A 20328-nucleotide genomic window follows, 5' to 3' on the forward strand; every position below is an offset into this window, starting at 1 on the left:
CCAATTAGACAAGATTTTTCTAATGACTGGCAAGAACCAATTCAGAGTGGAGATTTCAGGGTTCATTCTCTGTAGAAAGTCTGAATGATTACTGGAGTTGACATGGTGGTATCATGACTCCCCCTTTTCTTTCCTTATTTCTCTCATCTCAGTCTGCTTTGCAGGTAGCTTTCGTTTTCTTCTGTTTTCAAGGCATCTCCGTTTTGTTGTCTAGCATGCAGGGTAAGGTGAGGACTATCTTGATAGTCAAGCAGGTTTGAATTGAAAGGCAGATACTTATCAACATTGACCAGACCTAAGATCTATTCCCGCCAAAAGGTTGTGCTCAGTGTTCAGTCACTTCATCATGTCCAACTCGTTGTGACCCCATGAACTATAGCCCACCAGGCTTCTCTTCCTTGGGATTTTCTAGGCAGGAGTATGGAGTGGGTTGCCATTTCCTTATCCAGGACACTGAATGGTTAAAGGGACAAAATGTAGTACTTGACATGTCATTAGATTCACCCAGTGAATTGGTACAGGATCATTTGTACAAAAGAAGGAGCACATGAGTTTGGTAAAAATAGTAAAGTGATTAATAGGAAAAATTAAACAAACTAGCAAATTAAATAATGTGTTAGAAAATTGGAGCACATAACCAAGGAATCAAAATTGTATTGAAATCATGACTTACATTTTAAAAATGAAATAACAATAATATTTTATTTCTATAATTCAGTTCAGTTCAGTTCAGTTCATTTCAGTCGCTCAGTCGTGTCTGACTCTTTGCAACCTCATGAATCACAGCACGCCAGGCCTCCCTGTCCATCACCAACTCCCAGAGTTCACTCAGACTCACGTCCATCGAGTCAGTGATGCCATCCAGCCATCTCATCCTCTGTCGTCCCCTTCTCCTCCTGCCCCCAATCCCTCCCAGCATCAGAGTCTTTTCCAATGAGTCAACTCTTCGCATGAGGTGGCCAAAGTACTGGAGCTTCAGCTTTAGCATCATTCCTTCCAAAGATATCCCAGGGCTGATCTCCTTCAGAATGGACTGGTTGGATCTCCTTGCAGTCCAAGGAACTCTCAAGAGTCTTCTCCAACACCACAGTTCAAAAGCATCAATTCTTTTATGCTCAGCCTTCTTCACAGTCCAACTCTCACATCCATACATGACCACAGGAAAAACCTTGACTAGATGGACCTTAGTCAGCAAAGTAACATCTCTGCTTTTGAATATACTATCTAGGTTGGTCATAACTTTTCTTCCAAGGAGTAAGCATCTTTTAATTTCATGGCTGCAATCACCATCTGCAGTGATTTTGGAGCCCCAAAAAATAAAGTCTGACACTGTTTCTATTGTTTCCCCATCTATTTCCCAAGAAGTGATGGGACCAGATGCCATGATCTTAGTTTTCTGAATGTTGAGCTTTAAGCCAACTTTTTCACTCTCCTCTTTCACTTTCATCAAGAGGCTTTTAAGTTCCTCTTCACTTTCTGCCATGAGGGTGGTATCATCTGCATATCTGAGGTTATTGATATTTCTCCCGGAAATCTTGATTCCAGCTTGTGTTTCTTCCAGTCCAGTGTTTCTCATGATGTACTCTGCATAGAAGTTAAATAAGCAGGGTGACAATATAGAGCTTTGACGTACTCCTTTTCCTATTTGGAACCAGTGTGTTGTTCCATGTCCAGTTCTAACTGTTGCTTCCTGATCTGCATACAGATTTCTCAAGAGGCAGGTCAGGTGGTCTGGTATTCCCATCTCTTTCAGAATTTTCCACAGTTTATTGTGATCCACACAGTCAAAGGCTTTCGCATAGTCAATAAAGCAGAAAGAGATGTTTTCCTGGAACTCTCTTGCTTTTTCCATGATCCAGCAGATGTTGGCAATTTGATCTCTGTTTCCTCTGCCTTTTCTAAAACCAGCTTGAACATCAGGGAGTTCACAGTTCACATATTGCTGAAGCCTGGCTTGGAGAATTTTGAGCATTACTTTACTAGCGTGTGAGATGAGTGCAATTGTGCAGTAGTTTGAGCATTCTTTTGCATTGCCTTTCTTTGGAATTGGAATGAAAACTGACCTTTTCCAGTCCTGTGGCCACTGCTGAGTTTTCCAGATTTGCTGGCATATTGAGTGCAGCACTTTCACAGCATCATCTTTCAGGATTTGAGACAGCTCAAGTGGAATTCCATCACCACCACTAGCTTTGTTCGTAGTGATGCTTTCTAAGGCCCACTTGACTTCACATTCCAAGATGTCTGGCTCTAGATTAGTGATCATCAATGATTTCTATAATTACCTACATGTATCAATTTTCTCTTGCTGCATAACAAATTCCCACAAATTTAGCAGCTTGAGACAATACCTGTTTATTAACTCACTGTTCTTCAGGCAGAAATCCAGAACAGTGTCACAGGATTCTCTGCTCAGGGTCTCAAAAAACTGAACCCAAGGTGGCAGCAGTGCTGTTATTTTCTCTTGAGAATTGGGGAAAGTCATCCTTCAAGTTCATTCAGACTGACAGTAGTATGTATTTCCTTGCTTTCGTAGAACTGAGCTCCCCTTCATACTGCCAGCAGTGGTGTGGGAACTGTCTTCAATTCCCTCTGAAAGTATTAGTAACTTTCAGCATGAATATTCATTTTATTACAAACCAGCTAAATCATGTATCTCTTACTTCTTTTTTCTACGTCTAGGAAAAAACCCTCCTGCTTTCAGAAATTGCATGTGATTAGATCAGGCTTACCCAACATAAAGTAACCTGAAGGGTTAAATCTATAGTCTTCTCAGTGCTGGGAATTTTGCAGATTCTGTATACTAAGGGGAGAGAAATCTTGGCATTAAAGTAGAATTCTGCTGATCACATCATATATGTTGTAGTTCAATCATAATTGAGAATTAAGCCTTGATTTGGATTCAATTTTGTATTGAGTGTGTGCAAGTTTATAAGATCTAAAATAATAATACAATGAAGTATATGATCGGACCTCGGTTAATCTCAGAAATTCTGTATAACTTACTTTAATAAGCATTCAATGAATTATGACTTTTTTTGGGGGGGCCACATTACACAGCTTGTGGGGATTTTAATCCCCAGACCAAGGAACCAAGGATCAAACCCATGGTCCCTGGCATGAAAGTTCAGAGTCCTAACCACTGGACCACCAGGGAATTCCTTCAATGATATATCAAGAGAAAAATATTGTAACAAGCAGTGAAAGGAGACCAGTAAAATATACATATTTTTGTAATTTTGGAAATAATGCAGATATACATTCTATGGTATTCATATGTCAGGTTTTGGAAAACGTGTTACAAACATGCATACATACGCATGATTCCATGGATTCTATGAATTATTGAGGAATTTTAATCACAAAGCAATGCAGTTTCTCCTGAAAAGCAATAAAACTTTGAGAGATTTATTCACCATTTAAGGTCTCAATCAATGTCAAATTAAGTGTCTGCCTTTATAATCTTGAATTTCTTGTTTAAAAAAAATGACCTTTAAAAATGCAATAGGCTGAAATCAATTTATTTCACTCAGGTATCCAATATCATATATTTGCTAAAAGCAGTTAAACCTGAGGTCTTAGCATCTATGAAAGCTGTGTTCATTTTTCCCTTTATTTTTATTCTTTCCTTTTTCATTTTAAAGTTAGAGTTAAAGTGGATCTGTTATCTCTGGAGATTTCTAGGGAATCCTATTAGGCCTATGGGAAGTAAGTGAACCTTGAGAATGATTCTTTACTTAATGTGTTTATAATGAGAGCTTTAAAATAAAAAAAAAACATGCTAACCTGTACTTAGAAACAAGATATAACTTACTGACTTCCTTACATAGAATAGTACTGTTTCCATTTATCTTTAACAAATTGATATTTAGCTTTAAGATTACTCATTTTTATACTTTTGGGAAAATAATATTTAATGTGTACATTATCATGCAAATAAGATAATATTTATGACACTGTTATAGGATAAAGACTGAGAAAGATGAATTCTTAGTGGTTAATTTGACATAAAACAGCTTGACTCATGATAGAAAGAAAGCAACCTGTTTAAGTACTTGGATTTATTTTTTCTGCATTGGTGATATTATACTTTCAAAATCCACTTAAAGAAGTTACTGTAAAGTAAGGAAAGGAAATAAAAGACTTCAATGAGATGGCTTTGTGCTTTAATACATAAAGCAATCCCCACAGTAATGCATGCTACAGAAAATGGGTCACCTTCAAACCACCCTTGAAAAAATAAAAGCAGATAACGTAATTTCAGATTGAGTTCTTAGAGCATTGATTTATAGTATGTATATCTACTTGACCTTTATTCATTTTACAAAAATATGCATGTGTGAACACTTGAAAATGTATAAATACCAACTCTTTCTCTTTTTTCTCTCACATACAACATGTACACATGTCTAAACATTCTGAAGCACATTCATGTGTTTATCTGTGATTATTAGTGCATTGTAAGTAGTACATTGATGAAATGACCACACATGTTATGACCGTTTCTTTAATGAAGTAGTTACTCGAGTTTGTTTTTAAGCTGGTGGATTTTTATATGTTTCAAAGCAAACTGTAGTGTAAACATGTGCAAAATCTGCAAAAAATAATTTTAATTAATATAAAAGTTAGTTATATTCTCTTCAACATAAATATTGTTCACTTCTGTTCTGCTGTTGTTTAGTGGTTAAGTTGTGTCTGACTCTTTTGCAACCTCATGAACTTTAGCCTGCCAGACCTCTCTGTCCAAGAGATTTTCACCTCTTTCTAATTGACTATTAATTGTTCCAAATCTGTAACTGACACAGCATATTACTTAGATGATGCTTTCTAACTACAAATGTAATATCACTTTGTATTTTAATAAAACAGATATAATATATTAAAATTATATGGTATATGCTCATCAAAAGTTTCTATGGAAATTTGTTATTTGAGAGGCACACAACTGTCGAAACAGACAGTGTTTTGAATGAATATCTTTGTTATTATGGCTCATGCTGTTCCCTACTGGACTCTGGACTCCTGTGTCTCTGAAAAAAAACGAAATGATATTCTCTAGTGTGTAGTGCAATCACTAGTCAGCAGTCTGAAGCATTTTTGAATAAAATCATTCTCATTAATGCACCCATAATAGTACAACTGGGTGTTGTTCCAACTGATTTCACAAAGCTAAGACTTAGGTAGCTTCCATCTGTGGCTAAGCCAATTATCTGACCAAAGATTCAATGTATATGCGTGTGTTTCCTCTCAAGAGAGATGATTTCAAAAATTAATGAAAATGACATTATAATTTCCAAATTGAAAGGAAACGTTTGGTTTAAGTGCTAGTGACATGCACTTATGTAGGCTACCTGATTGGAATCTCATCTTTGTATCTTTCTATGTGTGTCCTGAGGAAATAGCCTCTCTGTGCCTCAAGTTCTATATCTACAAAATAATGGTGTTAATAGAGTTGTACCTATAGGGTTGTTCTGAGCATTAAATATAGAAAGTATATAAAACCACTAAAAATTGTCTAGCCAAAAGTAGAAGCCTGATAGCATTTTTTTTCCACTATTTTGGATCCAATTAGCACATATGAGCATAAATTGATACAAATAAAAACAAATATTGCTATCCTGGGCTCATTTGGATATAAATGGAGATAAATGTAAGAAAATGGACAACATGAAGTCAAATTCTCTACAGTATCCCCCAAATTTATGATACAAATGTTAAAATCCACATTTTACATATGAGGATTCTGAAGTCCACAGACATGTATTAAGTTACACAGTAATGTCCAGGTAAGGACAAATGGATTTAGGACTCTAAACCTAGATTTTGATGCTCATAATCATAGATTTTAGACCATTCCATTATTTATATTAGAGTTAGTATTTGGGTCTGCTTGATTTATTAGAGTTATTAGATATGGTTACTAAGAATTTAGGATAGAACATATAGCAATAGAAAATTAAACATGTTAAACTATTAGAATTTAGTTTAAAAATTTTCTCTCTCAAATCTCTAATTTTAGCATATCATTGATCATTTTGAGAATTAAATAAAGCTTATAAAATATACAACATAGTGCCTTCTATTCAGTAAAGGCAAATAATAAAAGTAATAATACACAGACAAAATGGTAATAAATTAATAAATTACCTCTAGCTATAATACTGTATCTTGATTACTAATAATCCATTATTATTGGCATTACTTTCTGCATTATTTTTGGCATTTACTTTACATTTAGAATAATTCATACAAATTTATCTAGCATTCTGAAAAATAACCATATTTGAAATAATACATAAAATACAATTTTACTGCAAAGAGAGATTCTGACAATTTAATAAGACTAGTTTATTGCTAGTTTATTGTTTAAGATTTTTTTTTTTTACTAAAACCCTGACTTTGTGAAAAATGTTTTACAGCTTTGGAATTGTAGGAAAGAAATTATTTTGACCTTGTCTATCCATATTTTTCCTCCTAAATCCAGGCACCATTCCAATGACCTCTCAAACTTTTACAGAAGTACCTATTAATACATTGTGACACTCTCAAATGATATAAAGTAATCTGTAAAAGCTAAAGTTGTAATATATGACAATCTAAAAAATTAGTTAGAATGCTCCTCACATGTAGCCACACATGCAATCTTCAAGGAGAAAAAGAAAGATGAAAGAGAACATCCGGAGAAGAGTATGTTTTTTCTTTAATGGGATGTATAATATGTCCAAGCACATCAATTTTTATTGTTCCCAAGCATTGTAAACAGTCTTTGTTCTTCTTTGCTTTTCTGTGGCTTACCTCGGGGGAGGTTTGGGCCTTTTTGAAATGAATCTTTACTCTCTTAAATAGAAGGTGAAATATTTCCAGATGATAAATAGCTTTGGGTCTGTAACCCAGTCAGGGGAGTTCTGAACTCACATTGGGCTGTTAAAGGGAATTCCCAGCCTTGTAAAGTGATATCCCCCTTGTCAAATGACAACAGTCAAGCTAGGAAGAACAAATGAGTCCCCTTAGGGGGCAGAATGGAATAGAATGCCAAATATTCTTGGGCATTCTGTGGCTTCCAAAAGACAGATATTTTGCATTGTGTCATTACTCTGGCAGGGTTATAGATCATCTTTGTGTCTGGTCTTTCATCAATAAACGATTCCTTGAACATAATCTAATCACTTTGTAGCTCTTACAGTGACCACTGTAAGGTTCCTGACAACTGAGCAACTACAAAACAGGGCACACTAAGTCTTTTATGTTAACCAAAGAAAATGTAGCAAAAGTAGTTTGCTTTATACATAATAAGATTATTTCAGCCAAAGAAACTCACATAAAAATTTCTTACATTCATTTTGTCCCATTTATGAGAATGAATCCTGTATGTAAATAATATTACCTCTTATCTCACGCATAGACTGCTGAACCATAGTAATAAGTCATTCTGCAGCCTTCATAATCATAGATTTTCTAACTGAAAATAAATGTTACCACTTACATGCTGCTATTACACCAAAATTTACTGAGGCACATCCTATACTGGGAAGTTTTTCTCTTAGACTGAATGTGTTTATGAAGATGGCTGGTGGAAGATGTCTGTAATTTGTGTTACAAGGATCTCAATATTAAGTAGGGCATAATGGCAACCCACTCCAGTATTCTTGCCTAGGGAATCCCAGGGACAGGAGAGCATGGCCGGCTATAGTCCATAGGGTCACACACAGTGGACATGACTGAAGCAACACCACACACACACACACACACACACACACACACACACACACACACACACTGTTTTGGCACCATATTGACTCATATATACTTAAAAACTGAAGAAGAGATAGTCTAAGACAGAATAGTAAAGATTTAAAGACACATCAGGAAGTTTCTTGTTCTAGCAGACATGTTTAGAATGAGAGCCTAGTTTCTTAAAGAAGATAATGACAAGAATGTAATATTAATAGGCATGATTGTTTTAAACTTAAAGAAAATAAAGACAAAATTCAAATGCAATGCTTAAATCTTGCTTGGATCAATGTTTAAAAAACTAAAGAACTATATTTGGAGTGATAAGGGGAGAAAATTGAATATGACTGGGTGATGACAGCTATAATCTTGATCCAGGTGGTATGCAGGGCATCAGATAGTATAGCCAATTTCTATAAACCAGTAAGTGGGTGAAGGATCGGTGACTGGTCAAATAAATTAAAAACTACTTACAAGCATTTGTATTGAGAGGGATCCAACTAAGGAGGAAAAATTCTGAAAAAGACTCAAAAATGCCAAAGATTAAGAGAAAAGGATGACAAAATATGGAGATTAACTGATAGTCTGTGTACAGAATTCCTCCCACCTGCATGATAATGCATGGAATCCAGACATAAATGAGTCATATGTAAACAATAAAGACTTTTTTTTTTTTTTTAAAAGAAGTTCTTCTAAAGACAATCTGAAAAGAATTCGGTCACTGATAGAGCTCCATTGTCCATTCAACCTAGGACAAAACTGTAATCAAATTCATCCTGCAATTTCAAAACTCTATTCTTAAATATGAACTGATGAGTGAGAGTTATCAAACATTTGAGGAAAGCCAGTGATATGAAAAATAAAGGCTCAAATACAAAAAACAAAAAGTGATCCTGAAGGAACAGAAAGTTTAGGGAACACACACACATGCACATATATATATATACAAATTAGAGTTCTCGAAAAGATTCAGGCATCCCCAGTGGACACAAAACAAAAGCATGATTCTATTAAGCGGGGACATTCATAGTAAAAGAAAATATCTTGGAAATTAATATGTCTGTGGTATGTGTGCATGTATGCACACATGGGGACATGTTTATTGACTTTGAAAATATAGAAAGTAATACATAATTTTAAGATAGGTTTTAATTTTTTCACATAATAGACCAAAATATATAGGAACGAATAACTGTAGAAAGAGTATACTATTTATAGAAGGTGCATGAGGTCTAACATTGAATGAATGAATTCTAGATAAACAATAGAGAAGACAAAGGATAGAACTTAATTATGGAAATAATCATAGAAAGAAATTTCTCAGTGCTGAAGGAAAATAGTTTTTTAATTGAAAGAATTTGCTAAGTGCCCAACCCAATGAATCATAAACGTATCAACTCATATCTGGACACACTATTCAAAACACAAGCACACATAAACTCATACTTGGAAACAACGTTCTAAATAATTAGAATTTCAAAATGAAAATAAGGTTGCAAATATTTTAGAAGAAAATATAAGGGGGAGAAAAAACAAGCTCTGTACTTGCAATGGATATATCCATCAGACATCAGTGTTACTGTTGGTTTCTGTTAGACAATAGATACAGATTTCCCTGGTGAGAAAGACAGAGAAAAAGAGTGTAAAAATTGTATATTATAAACACTTCCATACTCTGATTTTAGCCATTCCAATGTATTGTTTTGATTAAAATACTTGTGATTAACATAAATAGATGTAATAAATTCATACTTATTGAAAAAGCAAATTGTTTACAATATAATCTAAAAAAGCAGGTTAGATTAATACCCATAATACCATAATACCCATAAACACATAGTAAAGTAGTTTGCAGGTATTTACACCAAGTCAAATATTTCTTTCAAATTGTGATGCTGAAGAAGGCGCTTGAAAGTCTCTTGGACAGCAAGGAGACAAAATCAGTCCTAAACGAAATCAACCCTGAATACTCACTGAAAGGACTGATGCTGAAGCTGAAACTCCAACACTTTGGCCACTGGATGCGAAGAACTGACTCACTGGAAAAGATCCTGATGCTAGGAAGGAGTGAGGGCAGGAGGAGAAGAGAGTGACTGAGGATGAGATGGTTGGATAGCTTCATTGACTCAGTGGTCATGAGATTGAGTAAATTCCAGGAGATACTGAAGGATAGGGATGCCTGACCTGCTGGTCAATGGGATCACAAAGAGTCAGGCATGAGGTAACAATTCAACAACAACAACAAATTTTTAACTTTCCAGTAAAAAAAAAAATTGTCAAAATTATACATTTCTCTGCTCAACGTACTCTATGCCCTTCTCATGTCTGGTAACCACTGCTTATTCTGGGAAATAGCAAATGGAAATAAAATCACTGCTGGTTGTAGTGATATTATGCACACTTTTAAACCCAGAGAAAATAAGAATATATTTCTTTCTTTTTTTTTATTGTGCATCAGTTTCTAAAATATAATCAGGGAGATGCTGGTAAACACTTTAGGCTGGCTTTCTCAAAACTTTTAGGCACTGGAATTCAGATTTGCTCACATTCTGAAGCTAGTCCTCAGCATCTTTTTTAAGCCTCTCTTGGCATCTCATTTTCACGCTCCATCTGAGATGACTTGGAAAACATGAGAAAATAACAACACCACTTCCACAAAACAACTGCCTGGACAGTGCATATTTCTATATACACCATTTATGGAACTCTGCTTCTGGCAGAAATTTTATTTTAAGTGTCAATACTAAAAGATGATATTACTGGAGTTGGCTGCTTCAGTCTGTAAATATAGTCAGCACCTACTCAGAAATAGCTTTTAAAGCAAAACAATTGGAATAAGAAACATTTCTTACTGTTATTTTTAAATTGCTATAAAGGAAAATAATTTTACCCTTGTTGAATTATTAGCTTGCTATACATGAAGCTTAAAGCTTCTCTGTAAGATGCATCTGTGATTGTTCACAGTTACACAACCCAAAAGATGAAACTCAATAAGTGAACTCTTCTGTGATCCTCTCTCCTGCTAAATGAAATTAAGACAAAGAAGAAGCTTCATAATGTAAACTGAGCCTGACTTACATTGCTAAAATTTTTAAGAAATCAACTTCATCTATGGAGAGCAAGTTCTGGAATCATTCAAGATTCAAAAACTTTTGATTCATAAAAAACATCACATTTTTGGTCTGGATAATTACCCTTCTATTTATATTTGCCTGTTTATTATGGAATTAAACAGGACAACACACACATAGTTATCACATACTTATGAAAGGCTAAGCAAAAGCCATTGAATCACTCAACTTCCTTTAAAAAAGATAATGCAGGTATTAAAAAGTAATTCTGAAGAATTTAAAATTACACTGGAAATGATTATGGTAATGGAAAATGTTGACCAATTCCTCATTTTTATATCATTTATATGTATTTATAATAAGAGAATATTATATATGCATATAAAATTACAGGCTTCCTAGTTGTCACTAGTGGTAAAGAACCTGCCTGCCAATGCAAGAGACTCAAGAAACATGAGTTCGACCTCTGGGTCAGGGAGATCCCCTAGAGGAGGGCATCCTTCAGTATTCTTGCCTAGAGAGTGACATGGGCAGAGGAGCCTTGCCTTCTGTGATCATTAGGGTCACAAAGAGTTGGACATGACCGAAGAGACTGCACAGTCCAGCAGCACATAAAATCATATTAAATATATACATATATATATATATATATATATATATATATATATATATATATATAAACTTTCAGATATATTTATATAAGAATGTGTATATATATAATGGAAAGGGTATAAAGTGATAGAAGTTATCTCTAGGTAAGAAGATGATGGAGATTTTCATGTTAGCTTACAACATTCTCTACTCAAATTATTTTATATGTAATACAAAAAAAAAAAAAAATTTCGTAGATACCCAACATCAGGCCAACATCATTTAACATTAGAACTAATGTTGCAAAAATACCTATACTTTTAGCTAGTCATGCATATAGTGGACTCAATCAATACAGAGTAAGTAATTTTAAACATTGCCTGTCAGTGCCAGATGTTGCAGGTGATCTTCTTTAAGGTATTATCATGCAATAAACCGCTATAACCATTCTAATCCTCTAGAGAATTTTACCTTCATCAATCTCATTTTCAGTTTAAATTTTAACATCTTTTCACACATTTCTTCTGAAGCTTTAATCTCTGCAAAACCCAGCTTTAAATTAGAAGGAAAAGATAGATGTGTAAGGAGTAGCAGCAATTGAATTTAATTTGAATCTTGGATCCATGAACTGAAAACACATTTGCTTTTTTGGTCTTATGTCAGTTTGAAAAGAAAACAGTTCTGATTTTGGCTAAATGAAGATATTTTTGGTAGCTCTACTTGGATCACATTGTAAAAACCTACTTAGAATTTTCACTTGGTTCCCACAAAATTAGCAGATATTCTTTGGGGCCATTGGCAAAATAGATCCAGTTTATAAAGTCATTGCTTTCGCCTGTCTCATATTTTCAGATAAATTTGAAAGCAAAAGTAATGCTCACTGTGTTGAAAATCTTTAATAGTATGGGTGAAATTTGCAATTTGAAATTCCTAAGTTCAAAGAACATTTATCTACAGCTTGATTTTACGCTTGAAACTTCCTATGCTTCATAGCAGTTTATAAAAAATTAGGAGGAAAAAAAAACTTCTTCCTGTCATTTTTAGCAATTTTCCTTAGACTTGAGTAAAATATACAGAAACTTTTAAGGAAAAATAAAAAAGTGGTGCTCCTTTCTAGTTTTCTCATTGTTTAAATTATAGCATTTACCCAGTATAAATTCTTTGCTTATGCACTTATGCAAGTGTACTTCAGAGCCATTTGAAATAAATACAAATTCAAAAAATGAATAGAGTCATTTAATGACATTAATATGAAGGATGATGTTATTTTACTGAATCTAAAGGAAGATGTTGAGTTTAAGAACAAAGATGTAACAAAGTTGAGTGATTTTTTTTTTAATATTACTAATACACACAATGCCTATTTGCAAAGGATAATTATACGCTTTAAAATATTTTCAAAACTTTTAGGCTGTGTTGAAACATTAAGAAAAACAAAACTCATCCTTATCCAAAATTTTGCAAGGGGGTTAAACTTGCATGCTGCTGCTGCTGCTGCTAAGTCACGTCAGTCGTGTCCGACTCTCTGTGACCCCATAGACAGCAGCTCACCAGGCTCTGCATCCCTGGGATTCTCCAGGCAAGAATACTGGAGTGGGTTGCCATTTCCTCCTCTAGTGCATGAAAGTGAAAAGTCAAAGTGGTCACTCAGTCGTGTCTGACTCTTCGCGACCCCATAGACTGTAGCCTACAAGGCTCCTCCGTCCATGGGATTCCCCAGGAAAGAGTACTGAAGTGGGTTGCCTTTGCTTTCTCAAATATGCCACAAATGGTTTCGGTCACACTATCAGTTTAACATATTTTCTTTGGTTACTCTGTTGACTGGAATGAACTTTTAAATCTAAAAATTTGAACATTGAAATCAGATAAAAATATTTTAAAACATTTCAGATCAATATCTGAATGAAAATTAATATGATTTATAAAAATATACATCCTTTTAAATCTAAGTAGAATATGAATGCATATTATTCACATTATATATATGAGTATACATATTCTTGGGAATTCCCTTGTGGCTTAGCTGGTGAAGAATCCACCTGCGATGAGGGAGACCTGGGTTTGATCCCTGGTGTGGGAAGATTCCCAGGAGAAGGGAAAGGCTACCCACTCCAGTATTCTGACCTGGAGAATTCCATGGGCTGTATAGTCCATGGGGTCTCAAACAGTCAGGCACAACTGAGTGACTTTCACTTATACATATTCTTAGAGATTGTATATAATGAAACATTTATATAATTTACATGCATGCCCAGCCGCTTCAGTTGTGTCTGACTCTTTGTGACCCCCATGGACTGCTGCACGCCAGGCTTCCCTGTACTCCACTATCTCCTGGAGTTTGCTCAATTTCGTGTCCATCGAGTCAGTGATGCTATCTAACCATCTCATCTTCTGCTGCCCTCTTCTCCTTTTGCCTTCAATCTTTCCCAGCATCAGGATCATCTTATGTTAAATCTTGGACTCCAGTTTGAAAAACACTGATTTACAATACAATAATACACAATAAACACAATAATAATTTCTCTTTTTAATGGTCTTCTCCTCTATTACATTTCTATGTATCTCATTCCATATTGTATTACAGTCAATTAGACATGTGCTGAATTTCAAAAGAAATGAGCAGAAATCCAAAACTTCTATATTATTAGATTTCAAATATATAGTACAGATAATAGCTAAACATTTGTGAATCTGAAGAAATAATCAGTTATTCTACCCATCATCTGGCTGAGTAAGATTGAATAACTTATTGAGAGTCAGTCTGTTAAAACGAGATACTCCATCATTCATATCTAAAATCGACCTGGAAAAAGAAAAAATAAAAAAATCAAAAGAAAAAAAAAGGAAAACAAAACAAACAAACAAACAAAAAAAAAATAAAATCGACCTGGTACGCCAAAACTGTCCTCTCATTTCAAATGAAACGATAGTGTTTTCTGAGTTTTTTTGTTTTTTGTTTTTTTTTTTACTATATCTCTCACTGGATGCACATTATTGACTTCTATCTTTAGGGTATTTGGAAGGTTTTTGATTTAATATGTGTGCATGCATCTGCATGCTCAGTCATGCCTGATTCTCTGTGACACTATGGACTGATTTAATATATATCAGCTAATTTATTTTAATACAACAGTCATTTAAAATGAAGCAATAAGTATGCTTAAGAGTTGTGCATTTCATTTTATGAAATTTCATCCCCCAAAGTATATGAAAGAAGAAAATGTTCAAAATCATTATATTTATACCTGTTGATGGATTGGGGCTATACTTCTGACCTCGGTAATGAATGGAGAAATAAGATAGACTGACAGGAGAGTTAATGAATGGATAGATGTGCTATCTCTCTCTGTGATAAATCAAAAGTCCTGTATAGAAGATTGAAAGGGAAACAGTGGAATCTCTGAGATATATAGAATATGTAGGTGCTCACCATACATTTTTCAAATTTTTGTGTTAAAAATATTTGTAAAAAAAATAACATTGGTGAAATAAAAGGGAAAAGGGAGAAAAGAGCCATAAGATTTTGGTTTAACTTTTCTGATAAAAAATTATACTACAAGTATGACTTTTTAACATGTGACCATCCCTTTAATGGTGTTTCTTTCTGTCTCTCTCTCTCTCCCTAAAGCTCCATTCTGACTTAGATAAAGGAGAGGGCACTGTAAAATACACCCTCTCGGGAGATGGCGCTGGCACTGTTTTTACCATTGATGAAACTACAGGGGACATTCATGCCATAAGGAGCCTGGATAGAGAGGAAAAACCTTTCTATACACTTCGTGCTCAGGCTGTGGACATAGAAACCAGGAAGCCCCTGGAGCCTGAATCAGAATTCATCATCAAAGTGCAGGATATTAATGATAATGAGCCGAAGTTTTTGGACGGACCTTACATTGCTAGTGTTCCAGAAATGTCTCCTGTGGGTGAGTAAGCAACTAAAAATTCTGTCAGATGCTACGATAAGGCCTTTTCAACAAGTATTTTTCTTCAGGTTGATGGAAATATCTTACTTGTAACCCAGAAGATTATTCTTGCACTATGTAGGATACAACTAATTTCATTTACTTTTTCAACATTTTTTTCTACTTTTTTCCTGTCTTGCTCCATTTTAAATGCTTGAATAGATACATAAATATCTAGAATATATAACATTTCTTCACTATTTCACAATCTTTATATTTTCCTGAATTCATAGAATGCCATTTTATTTTAAGGACATAACACACTTTGTACTGAAAGTGATTGCCATTACAAATTCAGACTCCTACACAGTTCTGGAGGTAACACCAAATACCAAATAGTAAGTCTTGGCCCAAAATAAATTATCCAAAACATGCATTTCATCTGGAAGGAGTTCATAAAGGGATGTGTTTCATGCTTTGGAGCTATCCAAAGAGACTTTGAAAAAAAAAGGTATTGTGTCTATAATAACCCATAGCGTTATTCCATCAAACCCAGAGGCAAGTATCATTATATAGCCATTACTAGAATAAATTTACAGTTAGGCTATAGTATCATCATAATTCTTAGCAATTTAAATATAATATAAATTTTACTACCTAAATTCCCAAAGGATGGCATCGCTGATTCAACAGACACTGTTTGAGCACAGTTTGAGCAAACCCGTGAGATAGTGAAGGACAGAGAAGCCTGATGGGGTCACAAAAAGTTAGACACGACTTGGCAACTGAACAACAACAACTGAAATTCACAAAGTCCTATAATATGTATTTTAGGACCAATGAGTTAAGGATTCCAGCGTTAATGACAATTTTTAATTATAACTTTTATTGCCCAGTCACCACAACCAATCCCTGAATTTATTTCATAGTAACTTCTGGTTTGTAGCACATTTGTAAGATAAAGTTCCTCATCAATTCTGGTTTCAACTGGAAATGCTCTATGTGAGCCACTGCTAATATTTCCTAAGTCTGACGTTTCTCAGAGGGCTCCTGCTGCCCCCTCAGCCATCCCAGACATGCAAAGAAGATTGTACAGGGTACCCTGAGGGCAGACGCAGGTTAGTGGCTGTAGGAGTTGTCACATGGATTTACCATAAACGCACTGGAAATTGTGTCTGTGACCTTATCAGGCATTCAAAGACCATTTTCTTTCCTTGACCTAAGAAATCAGCTCAGAGGAGTTCACTCGATTTTAAACTTTTGTGTGCATACTCAGGGCTACTTTTTTTTTTTTTTTTTTTTTGGAACTGCTTCTTTTATGCTATGCTATGATTCCTAGCGATTTAGAAATACAGTTTGGAAAAAGTCTTATTAGAAAATAGTCCCTGAAAATACGGACAGCTGTTTATAAACTTGCACTTTGAAGATAAGTACAAGTAGAAAAAAATGAAGGGTGGGGGGAGAAAAATGAAGATAGTACTTTGAGACAAAATATGGCTTTTAAGAAGACAATGAAATCCAGTGCATAAGTACTTTAACCTGGTGCTTACTTCATGTAAATTGGAAGTATTTACATGAATTCATGACCGTTAGTTACTCTTTAGTACTGAAACAGCATCCTTAAAGCAAACAGACACATCCCTCTGCAGTATTAGAAAATTTTGTCTTATTATAATCCATTAGGTCTTTTGTTATGCCAATTACGAGAAAGGATAGGGCTAAAGTGCTGAAACTTTATATAAGGATTTATAAAAATTCTTTATATAAAGAATTTTCAGCTAGTGCCTGAAGAGAGAAATAAATCCAGAAATTCAAGTGAAAGGTAGATGAGTAAGAGAACTGAGTGGTTCAGGTTTGGTACTGGGGTGAGACAGAGTTTGCTTCACTACCATGAGTTATCAGAAAGATCCATGGAAGAACAGGTTCCTTAAAATACTTTGCCATATACCATAGCCAGAATTTCTCACTGGTTAGTCAAGAGACTTCTGTAAAAACCTAAACTTATTTTCAATGCATCCTCCTTTTAAAATATAGTATTTTTAGTAATAGAGGAGTGTTTCTTTTGAATATGGAACTGTATCATATGCTATGAGTTCACCCAAGTATTCTTGGATTGTGTTTACAGAATATGTCATTTTCAGATAAATACTAACAAGTGTAAACACCATTTACATATTAAATATTAGAAATTGAAAAACTATCAGGCACTACTTTTGCCATCTCCCAGAATCCTACATATACATATAACCAATTACACCTATTAAGAGAAGACCTGGTTAGTTTTGTGAGAGTTGTTGTTTCAGCTTTTACTTGACCAAAAAATAAAAAACCACAACTGCATCCTAACATCACAGTTATGTCCCTAGAGCACCTGAATTCCATTCCCAAGCATACCCTCCTTAGCATTGGGAAATGGCTTACTGCTCTAATTGGCCCATGTGCCCCCCCCCCCCCCCCCACCCTCTGTTTTCTTTTACTACATCCCTTTTAGGAAATCCCTGCCTCTGTGTCATTTTCCCTGGACTATTAAAATAATATACAGTCAAGACCAGATAGAACTGACTATGGAGTATTGGACAATGTAGCTATTGTGGAAAATCTCACAGTTGGCTTTGAATATCCACGCTTGAGGTGTTCTCTGGAAAACAACTACCCTTCCCCAATAATCGGGAATGCTCCTATTTCATTTTTACTGAAAGACACAGCCAATTTAAAAAATACATATCTAAGCAAATTGTATCAGTGAGAGGTGATATCATTCCTTCTCCAGTCAGCCTCATCTGTTCCACTTCCATACATGGGAGCAAGAGAGATTTCAAATTTCTTTAATCAGGGAACTTTGGCTTACTCTTCTATTTCTCAATATAATTTTTTTTTTTTTTCCTCAACAGATAGTCAAAAAATATTCAAGTTAAATTAACATTCATTTTGGCTTCCCTAGTAGCTCAGGGATAAAGAACCCACCTGCCAATAGAGGAGACATGGGTTCGATCCCTGGGTTGGGAAGATCCCCTGGAGGAGGACATGGTGATCCACTCTAGTATTCTTGCCTGGGAAACCCCATGGACAGAGGAACCTGGAGGGCTACAAAGAGTAACAAAGAGTAGAACACAACTGAAAGATTGGTCAACAAAAAGCTTAATTGTGATATAAAAGGTCAAGAAAAAAATCTATTAGGCAAATGCCAAATTAGCAATAATGGATTTTACATCTGAAAATATGATGAATGATTAAACCTGGAATCAAAATGAACAAATGTGAAAATTATAAAACTCATAACTCTACAAAGGAAGGATAGCGGTGAGCAAGATAGTAAACATTTTTGAGGGAAATTGGTATTTAAGACTTCTAAGACTATGGAATATATTTAGTTCCCCAAAGTTGAAGAAAATTCTAGCGAATCTATGAATTGTTTAAGAGAAAGGTCACTTTGTCACTAACTTGTGCTACATCTAATATGCTATGGAAGTAATATTCACAGATAAATTGCCTTTACTCTGACCTAAGGAAATTACTTTATGATCCAGATATTCCCCAACTCAAAGTTTTTCCTTGGAGACAAATTTGGATGTTATGAATGTGGTCTTAATTCTGTAAGATCATTGGAGTAACAATGAATTACAATAATGTGCCCTCTTTAATCCCATGGACGGAGGAGCCTAGTAGGCTGCAGTCCATGGGGTCACAAAGAGTCGGACATGACTGAGCGACTTCACTTTCACTTTTTACTTTCATGCATTGGAGAAGGAAATGGCAACTCATTCCAGTGTTCTTGCCTGGAGAATCCCAGGGATGGGGGAGCCTGGTGGGCTGCCGTCTATGGGGTCACACAGAGTCGGACACGACTGAAGTGTCTTAGCAGCAGCAGCAGCCCTCTTTAATATCTGATGATTTTGCATCAGTAGGGTGTGCAGTCTCAGTTACTTTTCCTAGAGTGCTGACAGGTTTAAGATATTTAAATCCGTATTTATACTTGTATTTTCTTCTTCAGCCTGAGCTTAGCCATTTTTAAGCCACTGAGTGGGTTATTCGTAACCAGGTCCCTATGGCACATGTTATAGATGTTAATTGTAAATCATAATTGATGAAGTAAGACCTGCCATTTCCTGAGCAATAGTTAGGGGCCAAGTGAACTAATGGAGATTTGCATTTCCTGTTTTCCTTAACCATTATGATAATCATATGCAGTATCATTTACTATTTCATCTTATTTTTCTATGAAAACTCTTATGGATCAGAAAATAGGAATGATTCCCGGGTTCTTTATAACAAAGATAGTGCAATCAATTATATCCTTTTTCTATGGTTAGTGGTTTATAAAATTTCTTCAGAAGCTTTAAATTAGTTTTTATTCGCAGCTGTGCTTGTAGAGATTTTGATATGAATATTATATTACTATATTATTTTATAATTAGAGGATGGTATATTACTATATTATTTTATAATTAGATGATGGTGTTCCGTGCATCAGAAAAAAAATCAGAGGAATAAGTATCTCTTATTCACTGAGTTTAAAAAATGTTTAGAAAGAATTAAGTTAAGTTGTATACATCTCAAGGAATTACACTGTTGGCTTCACAAAAAAGAAATAAGTAACATGCACCCTTTTGGATATTTTTTTTAATGAATTGCATTGTTTTACATGAAGTTTGGGGATAAATTCCAGGATGAAAATGTTGGTGGAGTTTTTGGTAGGTTATTCAGTTCAGTCAGTTCAGTTGCTCAGTCCTGTCCGACTCTTTGCAACCCAATGGACTGCAGCATGCCAGGCTAACCTGTCCATCATCAACTCCCAGAGCTGCTCAAACTCATGTCCATTGAGTTGGTGATGCCAACCAACCACCTCATCCTCTGTCTTTCCCTTCTCCTCCTGCCTTCAATTTTTCCCAGCATCAGGGTCTTTTCAGTGAGTCAATACTTTACATCAGGTGACCAAAGTATTAAAGTTTCAACTTTAGCATCAGTCCTTCCAATGAATATTCAGGACTGATTTTCGTTAAAATTGACTGGTTGGATCTCCTTGAAATTCAAGGCAT

At 35.0% G+C, this 20328-nt stretch overlaps 1 protein-coding gene across 2 annotated transcripts in view; it reads left to right on the forward strand.

The window, feature by feature from the left end:
* CDH12 (cadherin 12) overlaps positions 1-20328 on the forward strand; it is a 326948-nt gene that overhangs the window by 86106 nt on the left and 220514 nt on the right. For both annotated transcript variants that reach the window (XM_068990423.1, XM_068990424.1), the window contains exon 2: positions 15019-15313. In XM_068990423.1, coding sequence (XP_068846524.1) covers positions 15019-15313 — 295 coding nt within the window. The remainder of the gene's footprint in view (positions 1-15018; positions 15314-20328) is intronic.

Source organism: Capricornis sumatraensis, chromosome 18 (genome assembly GCF_032405125.1).
Source record: "Capricornis sumatraensis isolate serow.1 chromosome 18, serow.2, whole genome shotgun sequence".
Lineage (NCBI taxonomy): Eukaryota > Metazoa > Chordata > Mammalia > Artiodactyla > Bovidae > Capricornis > Capricornis sumatraensis.